This window comes from Lontra canadensis, unplaced genomic scaffold, assembly GCF_010015895.1.
Source record: "Lontra canadensis isolate GAN:19392208 unplaced genomic scaffold, GSC_riverotter_1.0 scaffold25, whole genome shotgun sequence".
NCBI lineage: Eukaryota > Metazoa > Chordata > Mammalia > Carnivora > Mustelidae > Lontra > Lontra canadensis.
The window spans coordinates 8,311,061-8,329,369 of NW_022631019.1; the positions used below are offsets into that span (position 1 = coordinate 8,311,061).

An 18,309-nucleotide genomic window follows, 5' to 3' on the forward strand; every position below is an offset into this window, starting at 1 on the left:
TTTGTTTTTGTTTTTGTCTTAAGTTTGCATATGGAGAGCAGGAAGATATGCAGTAAGCAGCCAATATATTTTAGAAGAAGAGACGCCACACCATTTCCTGCTAGTGATGGTAGGAATGCCCCTGACCAGCGAGCATGTTTTCCTTAACCCCGGTTCTGTAGCGGTGGAGGAATGCAGTCAGAAAGGCTGCCTCGCCCTTTCCCTCCTTGAGCTCTTGGGTTTCAACTTGACCTTCGTCTTCTTGGCAAGCATTCTGGTCCTGATCGAGGTGAGGCGGTGTGGGTGTTGCCTTTTGGCTGATGAGGTTTTGGGTTCCTCCCTGTCCCCTTCTGGAATGTCAGGAAACTGAATTAGGCTTGGGATATAGATTCCTACAGAAAGTGGCGTCTCCCGCTCCTCGAGCTGTTTGTGGAAGTAAAGGTTTCCGCCTCTGGTGAGATGACAGAGGAAAAGTCCCCCTTAGGAGGGGGTTTCTCAGCCTCAGCAGCACATTAGAATCACCTGGGCAACTTTAAAAATGACTCTGAGTGACTTTAAAATACTTTAAAACTAGCCTTAAAAATGGCTGCTACCCAGCTCAAGTGAGTGAGATCCAAATCTCCGGAAGTGGAGTGCCAGGGTGGACGCCAAGGCCCCCGGGCGCTGCGGAAGCCCCGGCACTTGACAGGGATGCGGCTGGGTCAGAAACCCAGGGCGGGGCCCACCATCTGTGCTGACGGGCCCACCAGGCACTGCTTGGGAAGAAGGTCGGTTCCCCCTTGTCCGCGGGGTTGTTGCAGGCAAGCCCCAGAGCCGGTGCATTTCGAGTTCACGGGCATCCTTCTCTCCCCCTCAGCCAGTGGCAGCAGGCTCCGGGGTCCCTGAAATCAAATGCTATCTGAATGGTGTGAAGGTGCCCGGAATTGTCCGTCTCCGGACCCTGCTCTGCAAAGTCTTTGGAGTGCTGTTCAGTGTGGCTGGAGGTGAGGAGGGTCTTTGTGACTTCGAGCCTTCCGAGTACCGAGGGGGGACGGTGACAAGAAGTGCTATGCATGTGAATTCAGTAGATTTGGATTCGAAGGGGCTGCCCGCAAACGGATCCCTGCAGTCTTTGTTGATGGGTTAAATGTAGACCCTTAAGTTACCAGTCAGAGATGACCCGACTCACACACATTTAGTTTTGAAGTGGAAAGACCGGTTAGTTGGTTTGTGGAGTTGGCTTTTAGGAAGGTCAGCAAGATTTTTGTGTAAACAGCCAAACAGCAAATATTTTAGGCCCGATGGGCCAAGAGGCAGAATGGGAGATAGGATGTAGGGACTTACACGTGTATAACCATTTGAAATAGATCTACGTGAGAATGTAAAAACCATTCTTCGTGCTCGGGCTGTAGAAACACGCATTGCGCCTGTCTTGGCCCACAGGCTGTAGTTTTCTGACTGCTCATATTAAGGAATATTTTTTCTGATTTGATGAGAATTTGACTCTTGCTCTTACAAAGTCACGTATACTCGCCTCTGCTGTACAGTTGTCGAGACAAAGGTCTGCCTAGCAAAGGTCTCCTAACCGAGAGAGCTTTCTGTGCTGACGGATGGTCGTCCCCTTTTCCACCTGTTCCCAGGGCTCTTTGTGGGGAAGGAAGGCCCCATGATCCACAGCGGAGCAGTGGTGGGAGCCGGCCTCCCTCAGGTAAGAGTTGGTGGGCTGCGAGGACACAGCCCTCAGCAGGGGGCCCCTGGGCAGGGCCATGTCCGTGGTTGAGTTCGTAACACATCCATTGGGAGCATCTAACATGGCCTTGGAAGCTGATGTCCGTTTGGGTGGGTGTGAAACTATCCCATCACCCAGCAGAGAGGGGCAACTGGCACCCCTGGGTTTTAACAAGGCCCTGCCGTGGAAGTCAGCCGGTGCGCCTGCAGCCAGAGCTGAGCGCCGGCCCATTAGGCGGTCGTGGATCACCACTGTGAGGCCAAACCCCAAGGGGCTGGGAGCACTGACCAAGATGTTTCCAGGCCCAGTTCTATAGCAAGGCCATTTGTAGGCGCACCAGACTGCTGTTTGCCGACATGCTGTCGGGGCCAGACTCTCTGCGTCCCAGCTTCTTTCTTCTTTAAAACCCCCTGCAGGGTTTGCTTGTCCTCATTCTCCCCATCCTCCATTGAGGAAACCGAGGCTTAGAACTGGCTCGGGACCCCAAAGGCTCCCTTCTTAAGGGTTTCTCAGACTCCCCAGCTGCAAGGTTGGGACGTCTCTGTTCTTTGAACCGCCCCTTGGAGACGGTTCACTCTCGTGCTCTGAGGGGAGGGAGTCACCGTGGCTGCGGGTTGTCACCGCACAGGAGAGAAGACTCTCATCCAGAGTCTGTCTGTTGGTCTCTCTCTTGTTACTGCTTCCCCTCCTTTACCTCAGGCACTGGCCTCCCAGAGGTGAGCTGAGAGGCGGAAGGAGGCCAGGGGAGGACAGGGCAGCAGCGTGAGCACTCGCCGGGGTCGCTGGAAGCCGGCTCTTTGCGCCCCTTCCGTCCTGAGCGTGGCCCCGAGCAGAGCCTGCTTCATCTTCTGCAGCAGCTTTCGGTTCCTCCCTCCACTCAGCAGTTCCCTTTTCTCCGTCTTGCTGACTGTGTACCAAACGTGAACCGTGATTTCCAAAGATCCCAGAAGTCTGGGGGGCAGGAAGAGAAGTTCCTTCCAGAAGTAACGTCTTTCTTCCCCCCACATTGCAGTTCTGGCCTCTTCCTTCTTGCAACACATCTGCCCGAGTGTCCCCAAGCAAAGGGAACTTTCTGGCACCTGGGATTCCTGCAGCTGTGGTCCCTGTGCCCGCCCTCCCCACCCCCAACCCTCACTTTGTTTTCTTTCGTCTAGTTTCAGAGCATGTCCTTACGGAAGATCCAATTTAACTTCCCCTACTTCCGGAGCGACAGGTATGGAAACCCGACCCAGTTCGTTTGCTGCCTACTCAGCGCCCGCTGCAGTCTCCGTAGCTGGCTCCCGGGCTGCCCTGCTGGGCAGGCTGCGTGCGGAACCCACCTGTTGGAGTGGAGGGGGGTTGGGATGCTTCTGAAAGTAAGCATGAGGGCCAGGCTAGCTTCAGGGCTTCTGTTTTGTTGTGACATGAGGCCTAGAACCATCTCAGGCAATGAAGAAGACGCGGTCCGGTATTGAAAACACGACCAGGGAAGTCCACAGGCGTATTACCAAGAATGTGTTTTATATTCCAAAATAACGTACTTGGTCCGCCACCTTTCTGGGTTGGAAGGTGCTCCTCTGGGTACTTTCTCGCCCTGTGGGATTTGTGCGGGTCACTGACGTGCGCACGCCGCTCGGCCTTCGGAATCGAGGCCAAGGTTCAGAGTCGTCCACCTTCTCCCGTCTCCTGTCGGGATTCCTGTGGGTCACCGTTACCCGCTCCTGGCATTTTCATTGCTGCTGTGGCTTTCTGGGAGAAAGATCTAGTGAGAGTGTGGCTCGGCAGGTGCTGACGGAAGTCTGGGCTCTGCTGCCTCCGCCGGTGGCTGAGATCCCGTGTTCAGAGTGGCCCGATGTCAGGAGCCCTCTGACTAAGGCGGGGGATTCGCTTTTAGGGAAACCATATTTGCTGGGGAGTCTGCCTCGCCAGACACCTGGCCTCCGGAAGCCCTGACTGTTCATGGGTCACGAGACATGGTGTTGGTGGACAAGGGAGTGAACACCTGCCTTTCAGGGTCTGGACTCTTCTGGGTAAGTCACTTCTCTGTTCTCCCCACAGAGACAAGCGGGACTTTGTGTCCGCTGGAGCAGCTGCTGGAGTTGCTGCAGCATTCGGGGCCCCTATCGGGGGTACCCTGTTCAGTCTGGAAGAGGGCTCGTCCTTCTGGAACCAGGGCCTCACGTGGAAAGTGGTAAGGAGGACTTTCAGTGAAAACATCTCCTTAAATTTAGTCAATCCACCTCCCCCCAGAACTAAAGTGGACATCGCTGACTTGTTGTTTTGATGAGACCAGGAGGGCTGACTTTATTAGAAACTCCTCTGCTCTAGACACACAATCTCCAAACCATAGACTTTTCTGTACTTTTCCTGTCATCTGCAAATCACACTGCCATTGTCCTCTCTTGATGAACCATCTGGCCTGAAAACGGGAGACGGGGGCAGACAGTGGCAGAATCTGGACTTGAACACTCCCTAGCCTCCTCCCTCAGGCTAGTTCGTTCCTCCTCCTGTGGTTACTGTTCCTTTTGGGGCTTAAGGTCTAGTCCGCAACAGGCTCTAAATGAAGAGACTCTCGCGATAAGCTAACGCGAACTTCTCACAGCCCGTCTCACAGTCTTCGCACCCGAGGAGGGCTCAGGGCAGTGGTGACCAGGGCTCTCTGTCCAGACCCGGGGGTGTGGTTTCTCGGTGGGGGGAGGGTTTCTGAGGCTGCACCTGGGAGAAGGTAGGTCCTGTTCCTCCTGACTGTTCTCTCCTGTCTGTCCCCTCTCTCCCAGCTCTTCTGTTCCATGTCTGCCACCTTCACCCTCAACTTCTTCCGTTCTGGGATTCAGTTTGGAAGTTGGGGTTCCTTCCAGCTGCCCGGATTGCTGAACTTTGGGGAGTTTAAGGTATGTTTCATCCTTCCATAGTTTTGGGGGGGGTTTCTTGTTTTTGTTTTTGTTTTTACTTTACACCCTGAAAATTGTTTTTAAGTAAAGTAGCAGAGCGTGGTGGTCGGAAGGGTCGGCGGAGCTTCTAGTGGGTCTCTCTGCCCCAGGAGTCTCCTGTGCGTGCTCCGTGCTCGGTGTGCGCAGGCGTCTGGCTCTGTATTGGCTCGCGGAGATGGAAAGTGGGCTCGCTGCTTGTTTCTGGCTTCCCTGCTTCTGTCCCTTCTGTTCTCATGGGCACTCTGGTTTTTCTCTCTCCCTCCCTTGCCCCTTCTCTCAGTGCTCTGACTCTGATAAAAAATGTCATCTCTGGACAGCTATGGATTTGGGTTTCTTCGTCGTGATGGGGGTCATTGGGGGCCTCCTGGGAGCCACATTCAACTGTCTGAACAAGAGGCTTGCAAAGTACCGTATGCGAAACGTGCACCCGAAACCTAAGCTCGTCAGGTACCTGCTCGCCTCCCCCAGCCTGCCGTGGCTCCCTGAGCTTCGTGTGGGCCAGGCCGTCTCTCCCGAGGAAGGCACTTACAGGAACGGATTCTACTTCCCACACCAGCTTTGATTTCATGTCTAAGACTAAACATGGAGAAGGGTTGTAGATCTCCTCCATTTGTCAGACGGGCCGAAAGGCTGTCTGAGCTTTGTTCATATCAGGGGAGCTGTTTGCCTCCCGGCCGCGAGGACACATGACGAAGTCACAAGGGTCAGTGTGAGTCAAGGCCCAGGACCTAAAGTGGAAGCCCGTTTTGTTCCTCAGAGAGAGACGCCGTGGGTGTAGCCGCCCACATTCCTGGCCACCCACTGTTGACTTGCACACTGCTAGAATGGAGGGAGTCGCTGACAAATTCCGCACGGGTCCTGACTACTGGCTCGGGGCTGCTGTGTGTGCGTGCTCTTGGGGGAGAAGAGGGTCGGAGTAGACAGGGTTGTGTTTTCAGTTCCTGAGGCCGGGGTGTCTTTTTTATCTTGTACGGTAACATCTGTGCTTTGCTTTCTAGAGTCTTGGAGAGCCTCCTGGTGTCCGTGGTAACCACCGTGGTGGTGTTTCTGGCCTCGATGGTGTTAGGGGAATGCCGACAGATGTCTGCTTCGAGTCAAATCGGTAATGACTCATTCCAGCTCCAGGTAACCCTGTGCACCTGCTGCCCGTGTCCTAGACCCCAGAGAGGGAGAATCCAGAAATGGGTGACCCATCTCTGCGTATTGCTAATAGCCGCGCGTTGCCTCCCCCCGTGTCAGACTGCTGAGAGAGGAGTCCGTGGGAGCCCTTCTCAGAAGAGAGGGTGTGCGCACTCTTTTCACTCTTACGTAGACTCACAGCCATCACAGAGCGGAGCTCCCTCGTTCTCTCTTTTTCTGTTGAACAAAATTACCGGGGGCCGAGCTCAGGAAGCAGACCATTGCTTCTTCGACGAGCCCCAGTTGACTCTTTTACCTCTTCAACCCGAAAGGTGCCCCCAGCCTCACAATTGTGAGCATCACCCTTAAGACGGGGAGAAAGGAATGTCTGCCTCAGGGTGGTCGGTGAGCTGGCTTTTCTGGCATCTCCTCCTTCTTTCTTACTGGGTTTAGGTCATTTACTGGCTTACATTCTTTTTCCATTTCTCCTTCTCTCTTCTTAGGAGTATATAGTGTTTTCTGGAACTTTTCCCAGAAAGAGCACAGGCAGCGAGGGAGGCATTGGAGCTCACTCTGCCCTGTAATTTTTTGGTCCAAGCCTGTGGGTCCTAGAGCTGCATGTGGTCAGCCAGAGGCATGGTTCTGACCTCTAGGGTAGAGGCTCAGGAGTGTCCCCAAAGTACCCAGTCGTCCTCTTGTCCCTGCGTAGCCATTCATACCCCTCGAGGCCTCGTTGGGGGCTTTGTCTTGGATGGCCGCCCCTTTGGCATCCCCAGAAACGTCCACGAACGGCAGCATGGGTTAGATCGGGGCTTGGCAGACTGCCGCCCGCGGCCAGATTGGCCTTTGGCTTCTGCTTGTTTTTGTAGCCCCCGAGCTAAGAATGGCTCTTGCATTTTTATAAAGTATTTTTTTTTTAATTTTTTTTTTTTTAAGATTTTATTTATTTATTTGCCAGAGAGAGAGAGAGAGCGAGCACAGGCAGACAGAATGGCAGGCAGAGGCAGAGGGAGAAGCAGGCTCCCTGATGAGCAAGGAGCCTGATGTGGGACTCGATCCCAGGACGCTGGGATCATGACCCGAGCCGAAGGCAGCTGCTCAACCAACTGAGCCACCCAGGCGTCCCATATAAAGTATTTTTAAGAAAAAGAAGAAGGTGCAACAGAGACTGGCGTACAAAATCGAAAATATTTACGAAGTGGCTCTTTATAGAAAACGTGCAGCAACCCCTGCTGCTCGGTGGTCCTGAGGCTACCTCGTTACCAGAGCGGTGTTTTCCAAACGCGTCCTGCAGAATATTGGTACCTATGAGTCACAGACGAGTGGAGAAGAATCCTGTGGTCTGATGGGTTAACCAGGATTGAGTGAGTTGCTCTAATACAGGCCCACGGAGGGCGCTTACAGTTCTGTCCGTGTCGCAAGTGTTTGGATGTAGGTCGTGTGCCCGCTGTGCCACTAAGCACCTCACGGACGTGACTTCATTGAGTCCTTAACCATTGCCATAGGCTGGTATTATTAGCTCCATCTTACAGGGGAGAAAATGGAGACAAAGTAAGGTCTTTTTTTTTTCTTTAAGATTTTATTCATTTATTTATTTGAGAGAGAGACAGCAGCAGAGAGATAGGGAGAAGCAGGCTCCCCCCCTGAGCAAGGAGCCCGACGTTGTGGGCCTTGATCCCAGGACTCCAAGATCGTGACCTGAGCTGAAAGCAGACACAACACACTAGGCCACCCAGGCGCCCCACACAACGAGGTCTTGACCGTGATCTCAGCTAGTGCTACACACCATGAGGTCAGCATTATTCGCATGTCACGGGGAGGCAGCCGAAGCTTCCTGGGATGACCTGCTGCTGCCACGGTTGCCGAGTCCAAGGCAAGTCCACCTGATGCCGGAGCCTCTGCTCTGCCTTCAGCTGGTTCTCTGATCTCCAGCAAGGGCTGGGATGCATCTCAGCACGTTTGGCTGCAGGATTCTTTCCAGGAAGCCCTCAGGGCTGGGATTCCTCCGGACACAGTCTGTGAAACGCTGCGTGCGTTGTTCGTTCCATGGTCGCCTCTTTCCTGAGCCACACACATTGCTCCTTTGGCTACTCCTCTCTCCCAGGTTCCTCCAGGAGGGGGCACTGCCCTGCTTCCCGTGGCATCTCCATCTGACAGTCCCCATCCGCATCTCACCCTGCATGGGGCTCTCGGGCCAGGCTTCCAGCAGTAGCACTTAGAAAATTGAGCATTGCGAGAGGAAGCAGGGCCGGATCCGTGGTGAATTTCATTGTCGTAGCTCAAGAGCTCTCGTCCGGATTCTTTCATTCTCAGAGCGTAAACAATACAGTATCACAGTTGGCTGCTTTAGCTAGAGATTGATTCTTTGCCACCTGTTTCATTTCTGGGTAAAGTTTGCAAGTCATACTTTTTCGACCTCACTGGAGACCTCCCATTCCGAGATTCTGAGCGCCGTGGTCAGTATTCTGACTTCGTACGGACCTCGTACTGACTCTCTGATTCCTGTATCTTAGGTCACATCAGAAGATGGCAACTCAAGTATCAAAACCTTCTTTTGTCCCAACGAGACCTACAACGACATGGCCACACTCTTCTTCAACCCCCAGGAGTCTGCCATCCTTCTGCTTTTCCACCAGGATAGTGCGTATCCGTGAGCCTGCCCGTTCTTGGGGTGGTCGATCTTTGTCTGCAGGGAACAGATGATGATTCTTCTGTCCCTGCTGTTGGCCTACAGACCCAGCCAGGCTCACCCTCAGTTCTGAGCAAAATAGGACTTTTACTTTGTACAAGCAACCCAAACAAGGCCGGAGTGTCTGCCTCCAGTGTTGGAGCTGAACCGGTGGGGTGTGGGAGGACCTGGAAGGGGTCAGGGCAGCTCGGTGGGCCTCGGTGGTGTCCGGTGGTGGACTCGTGGGTTCTTGCATCGCAGGTACTTTTAGCCCCGTCACTCTGGCCCTGTTCTTCGCCCTCTATTTCCTGCTCGCGTGTTGGACCTACGGCATTTCGGTTCCAAGTGGCCTTTTTGTGCCTTCCCTGCTTTGTGGAGCGGCTTTTGGACGTTTAGTTGCCAATGTGCTTAAAAGGTAAGTGTGCGCATGTGTGCGTGTGAGCATGCCCGGGTGTGCGTGGACACAAGTGTACGAATCTTGTGATTCCAAGCCGCGGTCTCGGCTTCTTTCTTGCCCAGCTACATCGGCCTGGGCCACATCTACTCAGGGACCTTCGCCCTGATCGGTGCCGCAGCTTTCCTGGGCGGGGTGGTTCGCATGACCATCAGTCTCACAGTCATCCTCATCGAGTCTACCAACGAGATTACTTACGGGCTCCCCATTATGATCACTCTGATGGTGAGTGCTCCCCTCCCAGGCCTATCTCCAGTGCAGGGCCAAGTGCACCCCCCGCCAGCAGCTTCTTTTCGAGTCTTTGTTTTGTGTTTCAGGTGGCCAGATGGACAGGGGACTTTTTCAACAAGGGCATTTATGATATCCATGTGGGCTTGCGTGGGGTCCCACTCCTGGAATGGGAGACGGAGGCGGAAATGGACAAGTGAGACCGTGCTTTCCTTCTCTTCTGTTCTGGTTTCAGAGTTTATGATCTTGGGCTGTGAGGGCTGTGTGCATCAGGGTGGGAAGTGGTGATGAAGATTCTGGGGTGGGAGTCCTGTGAACCGGTAGATAGCTACAGGAGGAAGTGGCTGGGTGTGGCGGGGAACTGGGGGATGGGGGTGGGTTTGATGTGGCTCCTGTGGCCTTCTGGTGGGACCTGAAAGGAGGACTCAATCAGGGAATTCTGACTGCACGTTTCTGCCGGGGGTCTGCTAAGCCCCATGAATGAGAACCAGCCTGCCTCACACGTGCCCCACGAAATGTCATGTCATCAGGGATTTTTCTGGGCATAACCGCCAGTTTATCCATCAGCCTGCAAATGGTTTGGGGCTCCTGTGTGTGGGGACCCCACAGGGCCCTCGTGGTCCAACAGAGGGATCAGCAAACTTCTGTAAGGGGGCGGATGGTAAATATTTGTAGCTTTCTGGACCACCTGGCTGCCATTTCACTTCCTCCGCTCAGTCGCTGCAGTGCGATGGAGCCGGAGGCGACACGTAAATGAGCGGGATAAGCCAGATTTGACCTGGGACCTGTGGTTGCCCCCTGGTTTAAAGGGGTGGCCCAGACTTTTCTTTCTTAATTCTAGTTGTATCATTAGCAGTTCAGTGATAATATGAGGAACGTGCCATGGAGGGCTCAGGAGATGGTGGCTAATCACCTGGGCAGGTAGATGGGGTTTGTGGTGAGGGGACATCTCGTATCGAGCTGAGGAAAGGCCCACCAGTTTGGCAGAGCAGGGAAGGGCGTTTGCACAAGCTAGAAGTACAGAGGAATGCATGTGTTCAAAGAACCATTCGAGCTGGCTCAGAAGAGGGAGTGCGGTGGTTTGGGCTGCCCAGGGGAGCCAGGGCTCGCTCCTGGGATACCACGGGCTCTCTCGTGAGGCGGGACGGCTTCCCTCCGTCCCCCAGGCTGAGAGCCAGTGACATCATGGAGCCCAACCTGACCTACGTGTACCCGCACACCCGCATCCAGTCTCTGGTCAGCATCCTGCGTACCACGGTCCACCATGCCTTCCCGGTGGTCACGGAGAACCGCGGCAACGAGAAGGAGTTCATGAAGGGCAACCAGCTCATCAGTAACAACATCAAGTTCAAGGTACAGCATCCCGAGAGGAATGGTGGGCGAGAAATAAGCCGCTCTTTGACGCACGCGCTGACCTAGCGCCTGCCATACCCCACAGATGGGGGCACTGGTGGACTCTCGGGGAGAATCCGCCTCTTTGTCCTGTGCGGCAGGGAGTGTAGACATGATAGCAAGTGTGGACGTCGTTAGACCATCAGGACGTGTCCTGTCTCACCCCAGCAAGCGCGCAGATGGATTTTTTTGTTTTAATCACCATTTTTTATGGCGTGTAAGTGGTATCAGGAGGTTTCTAGGGTTGCCTGGGACAGAAGTGGACTTCGGCCTACTTAAGACAGAAAAAGAAATCGGCTGGAAGCTGCAGGACCGACAGGAGAGCTGGAGGATCAGAGGTGGCCCGCCGGGCGTGCAGGCGGCTCGCAGTCACCCTGGAGGGTGTTGGGAGGCAGGGGCGCTAGCTCTTGCTCCTGAGTTGAAATCCAGGTGTGGGCAGAGTCCCTCAGTCGGGCCGTGAGCCCCTGTGGCTCTGGGGGCCAGGGCACACGCGTTGTCAATCCCTCCATGCTGCGGCGTAGGAGAGCAGCTCCCCCTGGAGAGTGAGGGGCTGTTCCCCTACCAAAGGAGTAGGGAAGCTGGGCAGGCAGAACCCGCGGGGTCTACAGGCCCTGAGGTTCAGAGAGCGGCCCTTCCGCCCCAGCCCCCGAGTCCCCGTGAAGACGCCCTGCACTTCCTGTGTCGGTAGCGCCCGACTCCACTGCCACCCGCATCCTTGAGCCGCGTGGATGCCGTGGGTGTGTGCCCATGGCCAGCCGTCCGCGGCCTGCCCGGTAGAAACCCCTGTCCCTGTCACCCCTCCCTACGCCCAGAAATCCAGCATCCTGACCCGGGCTGGCGAGCAGCGCCGACGGAGCCAGTCCATGAAGTCGTACCCGTCGAGTGAGCTGCGAAACGTGTGTGACGAGCACCTCCCCTCTGAGGAGCCAGCGGAGAAGGAGGACCTCCTGCAGCAGATGCTGGAGCGGAGGTGAGAGCGCACCACCCCCCCACCCACCGCCCCCCCCCCCCCCCCCCCCCCCCCCCCCCCCCCCCCCCCGCTGCGCGCCCCGCCCCCGCGGCTCCCTGAGGGCCAGTGCCCTGCGCAGAGGCAGCCCCCGAGCTTCCGGGGACTGGGTGGTGGGGGGAGTCTCTTGGGACAGTGGGGGCGGTGGCGAGAAGCAATCCTGCTGCGGGTGTGCTAGGCAGCGTCTGGTTTCTACGTAACAGATACACTCCCTACCCCAACCTATACCCTGACCAGTCCCCGAGCGAAGACTGGACCATGGAGGAGCGCTTCCGCCCTCTGACCTTCCACGGCCTGATCCTGCGGTCGCAGCTCGTCACCCTGCTCGTCCGAGGCGTTTGCTACTCGGAAAGCCAATCAGTGAGTCTCTCTGCTCTGCGCCGGGATTCGGGAAGGCACGAGGGTGGTGGGAGCACAGCCCCAGTGCCTCGCGGTTGTGGGGGCTGCCGAGAGCTAGTACTCGGGGAGCCCGAGTGCCAGCGGCTTGCTGTGCTGCGGCGTGTGCAGCCCCACGGCCCCCTGCTGTGCTCAGGGCCTCTGGGGGACTCTACGGTGGGAGTACGCCCCCTGTCACCCTCCCCTTAGTCTATGCACTTCTTGTCAAGTGTCCTTTTGGCCTGGAGACTCTTTTTTTCTTTTTTTTTTTTTAGATTTTATTTATTTGTGAGAGAAAGAAGGGGCAGAGGGAGAGGTTGAAGCAGGCTCCCCATGGAGCTCATAGAGCCTGAAAGGGCTCGATCCCAGGACCCCCGGATCATGGCCTGAGCCGAAGGCAGATGCCTAACCTGCTGAGCCACCCAGGCGCCCCAAGCCTGTAGACTTTTTTTTTAATTTTCTTAAGTTTTTATTTTTATTTTTTTTAAGATTTTATTTATTTGTCAGAGAGAGAGAGCGCACATGCAGGGGGAGCACCAGGCAGAGAGAGGAGGATGCAGGCTCCCCGCTGAGCAAGGAGCCCAATGCGGGACTTGATCCCGGGAACCTGAGATTATGACCTGAGCCAAAGACAGACGCTTAATCAACTGAGCCATCCAGCTTCCCACCTGTAGACTTTTAATATAGTTTCTACACTTTGATTTCTGGTATAAATGAACTTTTTTACAGGTTTTTTTTTTAATTCCCATTAATTCTTTTGTAATTTTCCCTTTCTTTTTTTCCCCTTTCATTTGGTTTTTGTAGAGATAAGGAGGGTGGGTGTTTTGTTCAAAGTGGTCCCTATAATGACCTGAAGACCCACCCATCCCCACACACTTCACCCCCTTTAGAGGGAACCTGAAAAGGTTGTGCAGAGACCTCCTTTCCCGAAGGACTCTCCTAGCTCAGCTCTTGCTCCTGGGTGGCCGTCCAGGTGCCCAGTGAGGGCAAAGGGGAAATCCAGAAGACTCGGGATGCAGGGCTGTAACAAAGCTGCTTTGTCCGATTAATTGCCACAAACCCAGAGGCTGCAAATGACAGAAGCCTTTTCTTTTCACAATCCTCAGGGTCTTACTACCAAGTGCATATGTCAGCAGGGCCTTGATCTCTGGAGGCTCCAGGGGAGGATGGCTCCCTGCCTTGCTCGTCTGTGGAGGCTGCCAGCCATCCCGGGCACTGCTTGACCTTAGACAGGTCCCTCCAGTCTCTGCCTCTGTTGTCACGTGGTCTTCCCGCTCTGTGTCCTCTTCCCTTCTTAGAAGGACACCAGTCATTGGTCCTAGGGCCCATCCTAGTGCCGTCTGACCTCATCCGAACTTGCTCACGTCTGCAGAGCCCCTGTTTGCCATGTGGCCATGGGCACAGGTAGCAGGGGTTAGGACTCAACACACATCTTTTGAGGGACACACGTCAACTTAAGACCTATTAGTTCTTCTCCCGCTTAGGCTCCAGGACAAGCCAGGTCCGTTTTACCGACAAGGAGAAGCCAAGTCAGAGAGAGATGAGGAGACTCATTGAGCAGGGCACAGCAAGGCCTGGCTGGGAACTGGCTCCCGACCAGGGCTTCTCACGGCAGAGCCCCCCCTCTGCACCGCCTCGCGCCGGGTGGCGCCGTGGCCGGCGGTGTGGACATAGAGGGGGAGGGGCTGTAAGTGTGCCCCTGCCGCTGGCCGTCCTGGGTGCAAGGACCTGTCTCTGTTGGGATTGCAGAGCGCCAGCCAGCCGCGCCTTTCCTACGCCGAGATGGCTGAGGATTACCCGCGGTACCCGGACATCCACGACCTAGACCTGACGCTGCTGAACCCGCGCATGATTGTGGTGAGCAGGGCTGTGCCTCCGGGGGGGGTCCTCCTCCGCATGTTCACGCCTCATCCTGGCTAGGGCGCTGGTGGCCGCAGGTGACTTGTGTGGTCTTCTCTGCAGGATGTCACCCCATACATGAACCCCTCGCCCTTCACCGTTTCACCTAATACCCACGTCTCCCAAGTCTTCAACCTATTCAGGACGATGGGCCTGCGGCACCTGCCTGTGGTGAATGCTGTGGGAGAGGTGAGTCCGGCTTCTGGCTGTGCCCACAGCCACGCCTGCCTTCCAGAAAGAACCCTGTCCCTGCTGCATGCGAGTCAGGCTTCCCAACCAGCAGGGTTTCTCGGCCTAAAAGCTCTTTTGTAGCCCTTGGAGGACTGTACCCCCTGCCTCCTGCGTGTTTCTGAAGCACACTGTCCCCTCGGCCGGCAGGTGTCGCCAGGGTCACGGCTGCTGCAGAAGAGCATAGGTCAGTCGTCCCCAAGATTCCTCTTTACTCTCCGTCAGGCCTGCGCCTCCTGGAGCAAGGGGCCATTCCCCACCCGTTCTGGGGATTTATGACATTAAATAAGAGAATTTCAAGCAAAATGCTTAGAAAGTGTAAAAAAAATGCTTAGAGTCTTTTAGAAGATCCAAATCCAACTGCCTACAATTAGTAAAGTGCCACACACTCTCCTTCTTTTTTTTTTTCCCCGAACTCGGTTGTTTTTCTTGTTACACAGTTATTGTTCGGTTATTTAAAAAATAGAAAAGCAAAATACAAACATATGAGTACCAACCCTTATTTCTACAGAGGTAGCCACTCTGTCTTCCCAAGGTGGCTCCTTTGTCTTTTTCCCTCCGTACCTACAAGGGGAGATTTACGTGCCGTCTTAGTGAGCGCGCCACCACTGCCTGTACTGTTTAATACCCTCGTGGCTCAGACCTTTCTGTGGCAGGAAACGCTCACTTAGGACGGTGTTTCCGTGGGCTTGACTGCATCCCCGTGGCCAGCTGTCAGTCACTTATCCAACCATCCCCCGCTGGGGGCCACGTAGTTAAACGTCACTGCCGATCACCCTCTTGAGGCTTTTGATGTCTGTTGCCAAGTTGCCCTCCAGGACATGAGAGCTCTGTGGGTGGGGTCCTCGGGCAGAACGCTGGCCCAGCCCAGCCTGCTCTTCTGTGGGCTTGGTTGCCGTGGGTCGGACTATTCCTTGAAACACCAGGGTGGCTCTAACATGCTTCCTTTCGTCAGTGAGACGTGAGCGGCGGCGGCTGCAGCCATGAAGAGCTCTGTTTGTCCGCACACCGGCGAGACATCCCGCAGCCTTCCTCCCTCTGACCCCATCTGCCTGGAGATGGCATCAGGCCCCGCACATTAAGGGCTCAGCCCCACACGACTTCCACCCCTCTCCCCTGCCACTTCAGATGCCAATCAACAGTCCAGCTTGTCCCCTGGGTTTCTGGCCAGGTGGCTGTACTTTGGAGATTCCCGTGACCTTGTGCTCCTAGAACTCAGGCAATCAGTTTACTTACCAGATGATCGGGAACCCTGAAAGGATGTGACCCAGGAACGGCCAGATGGCAGAGATGCGGGGGCAGGTGTGGAGGAGGGGCGCCAGGCTTCCCCGCCCCATCTGTCACCCCACCCTCCTGTCACCGTCCGGGTTCACCAGTGTGGGGCTCCCCATACCCCGTAGTTGAGGAACGTCGTCAGGGGCTTTGCCGTGCACATACACGTGATCGATCACATCATGGCCATGCTGATTGAGTCAGCCTCCAGCCCTTCCCCGCCCACAGATGGGGGCTGCGGGATGGGGGCTCCATCCTTAGGGCCTTTCTCACAATTTTTTTGTCATGCACATAAGCTCAGGTAGAGCTGAAAGGGGCTAGTTATGAACAGTAAAGGACATCCTTACTCCTTACTCCTTACTCTTATCACTTAATTCCAAGCTTTTAGAGCTTTATGCCAGGAGCTGGGGTGAAGACCAATACATGTGTACTGTCATAAGTCACACATCACAAGGACTCAGGTGGTGCTGAGACCTGGTATTTATGAGCTGCAGCGGGGTTGTGGGGTCTCGGGGTCACAGGGCCTCGGCCCCTCGGGAGCCTGCATCGGTCTGTGTCCCTTGCGTATGTGCTTATAGCGAGCGGCAGGTGGTGGGAACCGAGAAGGCTAGTGAGTGTGTGTCCTGTTGAAAACGCAGAGTTTAGCTGCCCCAACTAAAACTTCTCTTGGAGCTGAATTTGTCCCATTAGCCTCCAGGTGACGAGCCCTAGTTAACCTGTCGATCTCCCTGTCGCCTGGAAACTGGAGATTCTCGAAGAGCACAGCGTGACCGGCTTGTCACGTCTGTCCCAGCACTCTGCAGGCCGGGCCTCTGTCGCCCCTGCTTGCGGTGATGCACCGGGCCAGCCGTGTCCGCCTCCGTTCCTGCCCCAGGAGGTTTGCTCTGCAGGTGACGGGGGTCTTTTCCTCCTTGTCCTAGGTCGTCGGGATCATCACTCGACACAACCTGACCTACGAATTCCTGCGGGCCCGGCTGCGGCAGCATTACCAGACCGTCTGACGGCCCGGTGCGGCCTCGCCGCCACACGCCAGCCTGCCCTGTCCCGGGGCTGCCCGGGGGAGGGGGCGGCTCTCTCATGCTTCGCCGCCACAGCTGGCTGGGGCTGTTGAGGACACTGAAGATTCCCACTCACCCACTCGCTCGGAAAGCCTGCGGTCATCAAACACTTCGGCGGTCAGCGGTCCTGGGGATGGTGTGTGGGACCGCGAGAGCCTGGGCCTGTCTGATCTTCTCAGCAAGTATCTTCCTGCTCCCTGCTCCCTGCTCTCTTGCCGTCCAGCCTGGGCCCCGGCCCCAGGCCCCTCCACCCGACGCGTGCCAGGACCAGAGGGGGCGTCAGGCCTCAGCCACGGGGGAGTGATGCCCAGAGCAGTTTTCCTGCCCTCTTCTGCTGCTTTCCTAGGGAACCCAGGTGTTGCCTTAAACTGTAACAGGAGGGGCTTTGGCCAAGGCAAGTGCTGGGGCGAAAGCCAGTTGCAAAATTAAGGGAATTACCAAATTTAGAGACTGAACCACTGAGATAATGCACGTGTCAGGTGGGCCTTCCTGCATTGGGACTCTTGACAGGTGCCCAGTTTATTTGAAGGGAAACACGGCTTCCAGGGGGAGCTGCTGCTCTGGGCTTACCTTCCCAGAAGCGCCGCCCTCCAGAAGCACAAGTCCCACGACCGTCCCTGAAGGAGAAGTCCGATGGGACGGTCCGACTTAAAGCCGCCCCAGTTTTTAGCATTTACCGTGGCCCATCCCTCTTCCCTCCCCTCTGCCCCGAGTTACTGACTTCCCTGAGTTCTTCCACGTATCTTCCTGGAGGTGCAGCCACAGCCCAGGTGTCTCCACCCCGCCCCCGCCCCATTAGATAAAAGGGCGCCCTGTGATATTGCTTGACCCATCTCTGGGGAATGATACCGTTACATCCCAGACGGGCAGAAGCCAGTCCTGGGCCAGTGAGCACTACAGGAACATGATACGGCCTAGAAGCCAGATTAGGACAGAGCAGATGGCTTATTCCAGGAGGAGGGCGTGTGCCCGTCACACACCTGTCTTACCCCTGCCGCTAGCTGTCCCCAGCCCACTCGGGCCAGCCATGGAAATTGTTGCCAGGGAACAGGGGTGGGAGGGACCCCCGCCCGCACGTGCCCCAAGGCCCGAGCACGAACCCTGGAAAAGGAGACTCTCTGTCTCTCCAGGCTGGGGGGCCCTTTCTGGGGGCCCCCTTGGGCCCCCAGAGCAAATGCTTCGTTTTGGCTATTTTGCACTTAGTTTCCTCTCAATCTCTGTGCCCTCCCCCTGACTTGCGTCCACACCCTAGGCCTGGGGTCACGCAGCCCGGTGGTGGATGTGCTTTGGGACTCAAGAAGGCATTTATTTGCATTTAAGTTTGCGTCGGGTTATTTTGTTAGCTGTGGTGGTTCCCCGAGAACATGGGCGCCTGCCCTTGACAGCGCTGTCCTCTCGCGCTCTGCCTCGGGCCAACCGCCATTGCCAAGACTCCCGTGCAGTCTGGGAGCGAGCGCCTGTCTCGCTGAGGCCGGCCCAGGTCTTGTGCTCAGCACGCTCTGCTCCCCTAAGTGAGGCGGCTGTTTAAGGATCTTTCCCACCCGACTCCACCCTCTACCCCACCCCCGTCCATCCTTCCCATTTTCTTATCTCTTTGACCAAAAATACTTTGACTTCTAAATGTTTCAGCTTCCTTGGATGCATTCGACCTGTGAAATGTGGATGGGGGCCCCCAGTAAGTAGTTGGGGAAATCACAAGGACCAAAAAGGCAAGCGCTTCTGGATGTGATCGTGTTCAGCCCGCCGCCCGTTCATTTTAAGGCAGCACCCAGAGCGAGGCCGTGTTACTTGTTCCTTTTATCAAGAGGGAAACCCAAGTCAGGAGAAGTCAGGACCGCCTGTCACAGAAACCGAATCCCCTCTTCCCGTACCTCAGTGAAACTGGCAGGACTAAGGTCCTGCTGGGGGGAACGTCTGGCCTCCAGGGCTCTGGGGTCACCAGCTTTCTGCCTCGAAGCTGCCCTGGGTGAATGTTGTTGGAATTTACCGCCCCTGCACTTCCGGTCCCCAGACA

The 18,309-nt window shown here is 55.8% G+C and overlaps 1 protein-coding gene across 4 annotated transcripts in view; it reads left to right on the forward strand.

Annotated features, from left to right (window-relative positions):
• Window positions 1-18,309, forward strand: part of CLCN6 (chloride voltage-gated channel 6) — a 32,554-nt gene that overhangs the window by 11,502 nt on the left and 2,743 nt on the right. The window contains exons 6-23 of one of the 4 annotated variants that reach the window (XR_004383333.1): window positions 162-268; window positions 836-962; window positions 1,599-1,666; window positions 2,842-2,900; window positions 3,725-3,857; window positions 4,444-4,557; window positions 4,877-5,043; window positions 5,595-5,721; window positions 8,229-8,355; window positions 8,645-8,798; window positions 8,903-9,062; window positions 9,155-9,261; window positions 10,232-10,418; window positions 11,270-11,427; window positions 11,664-11,823; window positions 13,588-13,695; window positions 13,801-13,926; window positions 16,158-16,431. Coding sequence is in view for 2 of the 4 variants with exons in the window: in XM_032863424.1 (XP_032719315.1) it covers window positions 162-268; window positions 836-962; window positions 1,599-1,666; window positions 2,842-2,900; window positions 3,725-3,857; window positions 4,444-4,557; window positions 4,877-5,043; window positions 5,595-5,721; window positions 8,229-8,355; window positions 8,645-8,798; window positions 8,903-9,062; window positions 9,155-9,261; window positions 10,232-10,418; window positions 11,270-11,427; window positions 11,664-11,823; window positions 13,588-13,695; window positions 13,801-13,926; window positions 16,158-16,238 (2,270 nt within the window). In the remaining 2 variants the exon portion in view is untranslated. Of the gene's footprint in view, window positions 1-161; window positions 269-835; window positions 963-1,598; window positions 1,667-2,841; window positions 2,901-3,724; window positions 3,858-4,443; window positions 4,558-4,876; window positions 5,044-5,594; window positions 5,722-8,228; window positions 8,356-8,644; window positions 8,799-8,902; window positions 9,063-9,154; window positions 9,262-10,231; window positions 10,419-11,269; window positions 11,428-11,663; window positions 11,824-13,587; window positions 13,696-13,800; window positions 13,927-16,157; window positions 16,767-18,309 lie in introns of those variants that run through there. The other 3 variants (XM_032863424.1, XM_032863425.1, XR_004383334.1) reach the window with 3 other exon arrangements.